Source organism: Melampsora larici-populina, assembly GCF_000204055.1.
Source record: "Melampsora larici-populina 98AG31 unplaced genomic scaffold MELLAscaffold_47, whole genome shotgun sequence".
Taxonomy (NCBI): Eukaryota; Fungi; Basidiomycota; class Pucciniomycetes; order Pucciniales; family Melampsoraceae; genus Melampsora; species Melampsora laricis-populina.
The window spans coordinates 135,626-146,786 of NW_006768811.1; the positions used below are offsets into that span (position 1 = coordinate 135,626).

The window sequence follows — 11,161 nt, forward strand, 5'->3', positions numbered from 1 at the left end:
TCAGAGTGTTGCTGCATGGCAAGCCAAACCGGTCTTTGATTCCTGCTTTAATTCTTTGACTGACACATTCTCTTTGAACATCCTGGACTGGATCCTGTTTGGCATTGTGTTGTTGAGCCTTCTTCCTCTTTTGGCACTCCGCAAGCTTTTGCTTTCTGAGGTCTGATACTGGTTTTGGCATCTACGTAAAAAAAACATTGTTTTGATTAGTGGAATGCTCATCAAAAAATCAAGATTTCTTAATTTGTGTGGGGATGCAATGAAATAATGAATAAAGTGAATAAACAATGAGTGATTAAATATTTGATGGATTGAATGATTGAGTATGAATGACATGAATATATAAATTTATGAATAATTGTTTGAAGAAATGATTGATAAAGTAATTTCTTGAGGATTGAAATCAGGAAGCACCAAGATACATTTAGCAAAGGGTTAGGCTGGTAGTTGGGGGTCCCCTCGGTCACTTGCCCTGCCCTTCACGAGACATAAACATCTCTGCATGTATCTCAAGTACTTCCGTCTTCCATGAGTCAATGTGAATAACCTTGAGCTGTAAATCTTTTGAAATAAGTGAATTTGCATTAATGAATAATTGTTTGAAGGAATGATTGATAAAGTAATTTCTTGAGGATTGAAATCAGGAAGCTCTGAGATACATTTAGCAAAGGGTTAGGCTGGTAGTTGGGGGTCCCCTCAGTCACTTGCCCTGCCCTTCACGAGACATAAACATCTCTGCATGTATCTCAAGTACTTCCGTCTTCAATAATTGTTTGTGAGTGAATCATGAGTGGCAAATGTTTTGAATTATATGAGTCTTCTTTTGCGATGAATGGAACAGATGTTTGAGAAATATTGATTGATTTATTAATCTACATTCAATTATTATTGGCTTCTTGTGGATTCTTCAAGGTTCTATTTCTTCTTGAGGATATAATATTTCTTCTTATATGTTCTGTATTGATCTTGGTGAAGTCAGGAACAAATGGGAAGACAAAGGAAGAACATGGATTACCTTGGTTGATTCAACAAATTGAAGAAAGCGGACAGAACAGATTTCAAGAATAATAAGATCAGAAGAATCAAATAACAAAGGACTGGTTAAATGCTTCCACTCAAATGGTGGCTGAGTTGTGGTCAGCCATTACACAATGTATACAAATGTAGCCTTACACCTTACACTTGATATGTTTACATATCTCACATGTCAGCATATGGTTCACACAGAGATTGTACCACGGAAAGGTTCATTACTCAAGAACCAATCATAGTTGACATGTAGTTACCGGGGCCTAGACTGTCTTAGGCCCCGGCCCAACCTTCTCCAAGGTAAGGCCACCTGGAAACGAGGTGGCCTTACTGATCAATTGAATGGGCCACCCAATTCCTAGGTGGCCTTACCTTAAAAGTAAGGCCACCTAGGAATTAGGTGGCCCCTCCATTGCACGATCACTCAGTGATCGTGCGATGGAGGAATCCAGGGCCAAGGCCGCACCTCGGCCCTGGACCGATCCGCAATGCCATCGCACTATCACTGAGTGATAGTGCGATGGAGGGGTCACCTAATTCCTAGGTGGCCCCTGCATTGCACCATCACATGAGTGATCGTGTGATGGAGGAATCTAGGGCCGACCTACAGCTTGGCCCTGGACCGATCCGCAATGCCATCGCACTATCACTGAGTGATAGTGCGATGGCACGGCCACCTAATTCCTAGGTGGCCTTACTTTTAAGGTAAGGCCACCTAGCTAGGTGGCCTGGATGTTCCAGCCAGACCACCTAGCAGCTCAGGTAGGTGGCCTTTCTGGCTGGAACATCCGCATATTTTTTTTTCTTAATTTTTTTTTCAAAATTATAATTCAAATAAAAAAAATTAAATTTATATATCTGATTCAAAAAATTTTTCTTTTTGGAATTAAATAAGATGGATTTTCTTTTCGGAATTAAATAAGATGAAACTTATAGTTTTATAGGGAAATGAATTTTTTTTACCGTTAAAATCAAAATATCATGAATATGTACATTGAAACGCATTGGTACAATCACTGCCAGCATAGATGCGTTGGGTTGAGAAATCCGAGGCATCATCGGAGGCAAATCCTCGGACAGACCTTGTCCGAGGTTTTTGCCCAAGGTATTTCTTTGCCCTGAGAATTACCTCGGATCAAAACCTCGGGAAGCTTCTGTCTGAGGTTTTGCATCCGAGGATACCTTGGATTTTGTAATCCGAGGTAAATATGTTGGTGGTGAATTTGTTTGAAAGGAATATTTGGTTTAATTACTCATCCATTTTTATATATGTATTGATATACATATATAAAATATATATTGCAACATTTCAATTACAACATGTTTGAAAGGTTTGTCCAATATTTTTGGCTTTTGTTAACAAAAAAAAACTACATATTGAAACAATTGTCTGCCTATTGTTAAAGAAATAAATATCTACTGGAAGAGTTGCATCAAAATATGATTGAAAGCATTGTTCGGTAGTATATTTTGGTAATATACTCAATTTATGTATTCTTTTGTTAATGAAAAAAAAATTATATTATGGATCGGTTTGAGTAAGATGTGTTTGAAATTTTTTTGGTTGAGATACTCATCATCCCAACTGTTTTTTTTCCTTTTGTTAATGAAAAAAAAATTGAAACAGACTCATTCATCAGATATTTTTGCTGGCATGTTGGTGTGTAGTTGGTGATGGAGAGATCAAGGACGGTTGACAAAGAGTGAGGAAGATCAAGGACAGTTGACAAAGAAATAAGAAGATTGAGGACGGTTGATGAAGAAAGAAGAAGTTCAAGGACGGTCGATGCAGAAAGAAGAAGATCCAGGACAGTTGACAGATATTGAGGAAGATCAAGGACGGTTGACAGAGATTACGGAAGATCGAGGACAGTTGACAAAGAAATAAGAAGATCGAGGACGGTTGACAAAGATTGAGGAAGATCGAGGACAATCGAAGAGGATTGATGATGATGAAAGAGGTTTTGGAGGAGAGCGAGACAGGAAGCAGGTACTTTGAAGCTCTTGAGACTGATGGTAGAATGTCTCCGATTGGAGGTGTTGATACCTGTGAGACCGAGCTTGTAGCTAGTTGGCCAACATGTGGTTTTTGGCTGCATTAGAATCTAACATTGGTGTTTGAATTGTACAGTTTGAGAAATGTATTTTTTGGTTTTTGGTTTTTGGTTTTTGGTTTTTTTTTGATTTTTTGATTTTTGGTGTTGCTGGTACTTTTTGTCGAAAGGTGACAATGCAATGAAAACAGTGTTGACCACTGGAAATTTGGGCAAAAAGGGGTTTCTGCCATGACTTTTACCCCAGTACAGGGGTTTTATCCCTGTATTTGAGTATTTTCTGTAGTTTTGTCTTTGATTTTTGAATTTCGCACCCGGGGATTGTGATTTTTGATTTTTGAAATTTTGCATTGTCACTTTGGAACGTCTCGCATTCCGTAGGTTTAATGATTTCATTCATCAATATTTCAATTCAAGTTAGTTTGGAATTCAATCAATTAAATAAAAAAGTTGTAGATATTAAAAACAAAAATCATCATAATAATCGATCTGGAAGTGATGAAAAATTAAATGAATGGGAATAAAAGAAAAGTTTGGTTAGTGATCAGATAGAGAGTCTTGAGAATCATATTAATGATTTCTTTGATGGGTTAGTCAAGTTACTTTTTTATGGATGATGAAGAAGATGGAGATTGATAAACACTATGTCTGTTCCTCGGTAGCACGGCAACGTGCACGCACCAATTGGTTTGAAAAAAATGAAAGTTTTTCCATTTAGTTTAGTTGGTTGACGGAGATCCAAGTACCGCCACCCCTTTGTGAACCAAGATTCAAGAAATCAACCTTTTAAATCAGCGGTTAGATGTTGGAAGAAAGGTTCAGGTGGCCTTTCTTCAATATCTAATAGTGCTGAACAGGTTGATAACAAACTCCTGTTTGATGACTATAAGAGGATTCCAATGTGAGAAATAGATGAGTATAAGCAAACATAACATACTCGCCAGCATTCCTTAGATATAGAAGTCTGTGTACAGGCACAATATTGTTACCTCACATCTTCCGTTGTGTTGGATACCTGATACACTTCAAACTTGAAGTCTTGACACCTGTGTCTACTAGACGCTTTGGATATTATCCGTAGGAAAACGTGCAATTCCCAGCGGACACTGTCCGGAACTCCCCCTACCGACGTGCTGCCGCCCCGGATGCATCGGACTCAAAGACATATACAAGTAATTTCCGCATCAGTACATCAGCTAGCAGCACCTATTCGACCATCTAAGCCCATAACAGGCCTTTGGTCAAGGTCAACAACCACTCACGGTTGCGGCTAAGAATCAGATTCACCATGATGTGAATGGCATTCACCATGATGTGAATGGCATTCACCATGATGTGAATGGCATTCCCATCCATGTGAATGGCATTCACATACATGTGAATACTAATCACACGGAAGTGATTCCCACCTATAAAGACTGAGTCAATAAAAGTCACACTGAAAATCAATCCCATTTATGTGAATTGAGTCACATACAGATACAAAGCACACAATTCACATATATGTGAATCTGAATCACATACAGATACAAATTCACATATATCACTGCGTCCACCACCTCCCTTCTCGACGTTGAGAAGGGTAGAATGGTCGGACTTTGGTGCGAGAAAGGTCTTTTCAAAAAAATTGTTTCTTCCACTCATTCAAAACCTCAGCAACCCTAAGCAACCCTAAGCAGCCTAAGCTATTTGGAAACCTGGACAGCTCAGGCCTGCGCATCAGCGTGCCGCCTGATTCTCTTCAACTAAACGTTCCCCCCCTTGGACCCCATTCATTCAATATTCCTCCAAAGGATGCATTCCGAACGAGATGAAGTTACTTACGACGTACCTGGCCTTTACTCAGTTCAAACAATCAACTCTAGTACGTGGTGGAACTATACCTAATGCTTCAAATAGTCAGATCGAGAATGGGATCAACCTCGCGTGATCTAACAATTCATTCAACGAATCAGATGTATCTGAAGTTGATGAAATGGGCCAATTCGGGGTGGCAAACTTACATGTACCTAAGAAATACGCCAGCAAAAAGCACAGATCTCGAGCCAACACACCCAACCATACCGCTCTAGGTCAAGGCTCATCTGATCGTCTGAGTCAGAGATCTCGTGGTCATTCTGTAACCTCAGATTGAACAGACCGAACGAGTGAGGCTGGTAATATTGCAGATCCAATTGCTAATTCCTTCAATCAATCCACTTCAGTTTCATCCGATCCCAATGCCATTCACGCCATTACACAGACTATGATCGGAGAGTTTCTCTACAAGTACACTACAAAAGCTTTGACCCCATGTCCCTTCAAGATTCTCATCCATCAGCTGGTGGTGTTTTACATCAAATCAGATTAGAAGTTGATCGTGCTTTACAAGCTTCACGAGATAATTTGATCAATAGTCTTAAGGATCGAGGCTTAAAGTTTCCTTCAGCTGTTCGAACCATTGGCGTTCTGCGTAGGATGTCAAATCTATTCTCCCAATCAATTGATTCTCCTTCGATCAAATCACTTACCAAACCTGAATTACGGATCACTTTTTTGGCAAGTCGATGGTCTTGTTTAGCCAATGCACTTCAACAAGTTCAACTCTCAACTGGTTTCTCACCTTCTTCAGCATTATCTTGTACTTCTAATCCACTTCATCTTGATCAATTCTCAGATGCTTCACTTCAATACAATGAAGATTGTTTAAAGTTTTTACGTAAATGGCTCGAGATTTGGCGTGATTTGGTGGGTGATACGATTTCGATATATTATGAAATCTTTTTGAAATCAACAAACTCGGACACCTCAACTCTCAAAATCAATCCTGATCAGCATCTCTCGAATTCTACTGGAGGATCTTCGCCTGCTTTTTTCAAAGATTCAGTTTCACCATTAAACTTTTTTGCTACTCAGGCCACACATCTCTTAATTTCTACTCTGACTCATCATGTTAAACTACTTGTGACAATCTCTACTCTATCCTCTTTATTAACTCAACTTTCATACTGTGCAGCTGCATTTGCAAAACGGGGTATGGATTTCACTAGTGCGATAAGACCTACTTTTATTAACACATTAGAAGAGATCATTAAACTAAGAATGGAATCAGGTCTTGAACAATTTCAATTGGATTTAAAGCCAATCCTAATTCAAACCCCAACTTCGTCTTCCTTCAAGCAAGCCGCATTTCAACCTCGTCGAAAATTGTTACATCCACCCTCTACACAACCTCTTGAACATCGTTTAATTGCTCCAGATACCCTACGACAAGTATTAACAATAGATTCGACTACAAACCCACCATCAACTTCACCGAGCCGACTACCATCACATCTTCTCACACTCTTTCCACCCTTGGCAAGATTTCTGAACAGTCAACTCATTGCTCTTAACGAATTAAGACTCTTACCAATCATAGAATCGTATTCCAAACTCTCATCTTATCAACTTCAAGTCCTTACAACCATCAATGAAGAATTAAGAAAGCTTACCTTAAGTCTTCCACCACCTAGTCCTCTTCATTCAAGATTTACAAGTAACTCTGAACACCTTAAAAGTATAATGAAAGAAGATCATCGAGGATCAGCTTCATCTGATCAACTTCGAGAAATCGTAGATCGATTGATTTATGGACAAAACATGTTTTACCAATGCTAGAACATTCATTAAGAGTAGAAATATATGGTGACTTGAAAATCGAAAAACCTTCTGATGAGTTTACATCTTTACTTGAACTATCAGAGTTGATTCTTTCAAGCTTAAGTCATCCTCCGAAACCAGAGGTGATTCTTTTAGACACGCCACAACGAACATCACCAAATGCTAACAATCAAGTCGCCAGCGCATCAGATTCTTTGAAGCCACCTTCTACAGAGATCCCGGAGATCATCACTGGAGATCAACCCACGATCACTCCATCGCAACTGGACACACTTCCTGTACTAGCTCCTGAATCAGAGCCGCAAATAACCGTGAATCATGAAATGCAAACAACTACTTGATTGCTTTTCTAATCTAGATAACTCTATGGTGAGTTAATCATTTCTATCTCTTTTCAAAAGCTGAAATTGCAGCTTACAATTGGTTGTATGTACTATGATATAGTGTTGCACGAAAGACTTAGGGTATCTTGACTAGCTATGATATGGTGTGCAAAGAGGAGCTTGCAACAATTTGATAATGCTAACAAAATAATACAAGATTTGAATTTATGGACTCATCACTGTTGCTGTAATACAATCTTATATGAGTGATTTAATGTATAACCCAACTGGCCAAGTGAGGCAATTCTTGTTGAATCCTTGTGGGTCATCTAAGTGTGAAAGTGTAATGAATTCTTTATTAACCAGTCACATTTCACCGCACTCTGCAAATAAGTCAATCAAAAAATGTCATAAGATTCAATTCTGTGAATTAAAAAGCAAAAGAGTAAAAAGATAAACAAACCAGTAACTTTGACTGTCAATTTAGGTCGATTATTCGGACCAGTAGGTACATTTTGGATCTTTCTCATTACTAAAAGTCCATCTGAATCCAATACTTTCCCAAAAACAACATGTTTATGATCTAAAAAATCACAAGCTGCAGAAGTAATGAAAAACTACATGAGAGAATTTTGAGTCAATAACGGCTTAAATTTGATCAGAGCAAATTGAAGTTTGAAACACGTGTTTGCTTACTTGACAACCATTGGTATTAGGTCCAGAGTTTGCCTAATGGAAATCAATAAGTAAAGATCAAGATCAGTTTTTTTCATAACTCGATGTGAATTTCATTGGTTTGTCTTTTTTGCTAACCATTGAAAAGAGTCCAGCAGTTTCATGTTTCAATTTGAAATTTTCATCTTCAAATTTTTGACCATAAATCGAAGTAGAACCCGTCCCATCTGAATTCAAAAAATCACCACCTATTTCCCCGCCCCCAAGATGAAGACAAGATCAGAACTTGATGACAGTTTGATACTATTGAAGTTAAAGAATCATCCATACCTTGGACCATAAAATCTTTAATAACTCTATGAAAGATACTATGTTTGTACACTGGTAGCTGAGGTAAACCAACCCGTGGTCGGTCTAAGTTCATTTGTTCATGCACTTTTTCTTTTGTCAACATCTCATAAAATCCTGGATCGGTATCTGACGGAAGAGACGATGCGCCAGAGTCCCTATGTGACATCCCGCCGTCGGTCGCACAGATTTGTGTGATTGGTGGAGTGTAAGCGGGCTCGGAGGGGCGAGGAAGACTTAAAATGTTGAAGACCGGGGTCTTTGTTCCCTTTTACTTTAAAGTGCAACTAGCAAATTAGCGGCGGGCGCCGCTTTAGCGGCTGACGCCGCCATGTCACATATAACCCAAACACATCAAAATTTCAACTTGGCAAACCCCTAACTTAACTAAGTCCCTCAATGCTGAGACAGCTGTCCATCAATCCGCTGCCACGCTGCTTTTGCTTTTTGTGGAAAGATGCTTCAGGTATTGCGGTTGCAAACAAATTGTGTCAGGTTGAGATCGCCAAGTGTGTTGCCCACTGCTGAAGTGTCAGTAAACAAACCCACACAATCACATAATTTTGCTGGACACAATTTCCTATGCATTTTGATGGGTTACACAATTCTGTTGTCAAACTTGGCAGTAAAAATAATCAAGATTCAATTTTTGTGTATGCATTATCACAAGTTACACAGCTGCATGGGTATAAATTTGCGCAGGTTTGACTGTATATGAGCATTGATGTGTGTTAAACCAAGGAAATATGTATCTCTTGGACATCAAGTATGAATGACAGTCATATCTATCAAGAATAGAAACGATCAGAAATCATGTGATAGCAGCCTATGTAGTGAATAGAGTATGATTGGAGAAAGTGGGGGAAGGAGTTCATGACTCTCTTTAAAAGCATTCCTTTTGAGCAAATCAAAGATCATATGAATCTGATGAACTTTTTTCTCAATCTTGAGCTGAGCATTTACTTTGATGATAGCTTTTAACAAAATTATCAAGCCTTCAATAACAATGCTCTGTTCAACAAGTTTTTCCCAATTGGGCCAAAAGAGCCAAACCCAAAGAATCAGACATACATGAGTTGCCCGTCACATAAGTTGTAATCTTTGAAATCAATCCTTTTTTATCAAACTCGCCTGCAATTTTCATAGGTAGAACTGAATCTTTGTAAAAATTACATAAGATTTGTTGACCTTTTGTTCAAGTGGAGCAAACATATCTCAGCTTCAGACTTTTAGATTCATGTTTTAGCATTGAAATACTTTGTGTAGATTTCATCTAGACTCTCTTCACCTAATCATTGATTACTGGTGGTAATCTTGCAATAAGTTGCAATACGATACCAGCAAAGAGATAGGAAAAATTGGCATACTTACCCAAGGGCTCCGAGAACGTCAGATTTCTTCATTAGGATCCCAAGCAACGCTGCCACAGTTACTATACTAGTACAGTATTGGGGATACCGAGTATAGTATCTCCTTTGCGATACTGCAAAAAAAAGTATCAGTATAGTATCCTAAAAAGATACTATACTGGATACGGTATCCAAAACCAGGATACCTAAAACCCTCAGGGTCCAGTATAGTATCTCCTGTGGATACTTCAGATACTCGCGGGTATCCTCAGGTATCTGCAGATACCCAATAGTATCTTGAGCAGATACCAAGTATCTTGAGTATCTACATTTGGAAGAGTATCAGATACTAGTATCCAGTTCCAAGATACTGTCTTTCAGCACCAAAGAAAGATGAATATTGAAAACTCAATATCATGAGCAGCAAAATAAGTGCAATTCCAATGAAGAAATTCTGCCAATGAATGTACAGCATGGAGATGTATGGAAGAACTTAAATTCCTGCGAAAGAAAAGAAAGTCAGATTCAAACTCAAACTCAAACTCATAGCCGGATAAATGGGTCAAGACTAACAGTGAGCGAATATCAAAGCATCTCCTCCACTTGTTTGCAGGTTGAATAATCCAGGATGATGATCATTTTTGTACCTGAAATGAACCAAATTAAAGAAATAATCAGTGGTTATTTGACAAACACATTTATTGGAAACAGCAGATACTCGGTGTAAGCTTTTTTTGAGTTGATCAAGATGAGGAGTTGAAGATAAAGGGTGACTATCTTCTGTAGTATGTGATTTCCGTGAACTACAAAAGAATTTTAAAAGTTGATTGAATCCTAGGTCTGAAACATTGAGAATTGATCAATAACTCATGAAATTTGATATATTACTAACTTCATTATTGTTATCGTGATCAAGTGATCTAATATCAAATGTGTTATAGTTTTTTATATACTCATAATAAATTCGAGCTCATAGGTCAATTCTCCTATATACTTTTTTTATATCTTGTTAAAACTCATCTGTTTCCACTATCAATCGACCAATCTAGTGACCCATTTGAAAAAAGCTTGATAGGATCAAAAGCATTGTCAGCTATGGAGTTTTCAACAGATTTCAAGCAATAGTTTAAACAACATAGATCAAAGAAACAAACTCTGATCAAGGCTAGTTTAAGATTAATGTGAGATCCTAAATCTTCACCTTTCTTTGAATCCTTGCGTACAAGCTATCAATATCAATGATGGCAAAGAATAATAATTGATTCAAGAGTTGAGTTTTGCTTGATCAATCGAGTTTCAATTTGAGTACGAATACATCCTCTGCAGTCTTCAGAAGGAGATCAATGAGCTCAAAATTCTTTCAAGCAGTGTTCCTCCTTTGAAAAAAAGAAGACTGAATTTGATGTTACTCGAATGATGATTATTGGTAAGATTTGATCAAATTTGAACTTGATAATGTCGGCTGCTTTTGCCTTCATCACGAGAAATTGATCTAGATTATTTGAAATATTAGTTAGCTGTCATTTCACTTGTAGAGGTTGTAATGATTGAAAGTTTGATACCAGATCCAAACTCCCAAAAAGTTAAAGTTTTAAGGTCAAGAAGCATGAATCTAAAGATCCATAGGCCTGCCAGACCTTGAAGAAGTTCGTCATTGCTTGTAGTGTGGCTTGCTAATTACTTATCGACAATGTTGGACATGCTAGTATCATCTATATCTCTAACCAAAACACTGAAACTT

The 11,161-nt window shown here is 38.1% G+C and overlaps 2 protein-coding genes across 2 annotated transcripts; one reads left to right on the top strand and one right to left on the bottom strand.

Annotated features, from left to right (window-relative positions):
* Positions 1 to 5,375: 5,375 nt before the first annotated feature.
* Positions 5,376 to 6,722, top strand: MELLADRAFT_110747 (uncharacterized protein; the record flags this gene model as incomplete). The annotated part of the gene is made up of 1 exon (XM_007414927.1): positions 5,376 to 6,722. One exon carries the CDS (start codon positions 5,376 to 5,378, stop codon positions 6,720 to 6,722), a length of 1,347 nt encoding a protein of 448 aa, XP_007414989.1.
* Positions 6,723 to 7,512: 790 nt separating this feature from the next.
* Positions 7,513 to 8,102, bottom strand: MELLADRAFT_30559 (uncharacterized protein; the record flags this gene model as incomplete). Its single annotated transcript, XM_007415032.1, has 4 exons — positions 7,513 to 7,665; positions 7,745 to 7,777; positions 7,862 to 7,971; positions 8,054 to 8,102. Coding segments are annotated over 4 exons (345 nt in total), but the record flags the coding sequence as incomplete, so codon positions are not given.
* Between the last annotated feature and the right edge of the window lie 3,059 nt (positions 8,103 to 11,161).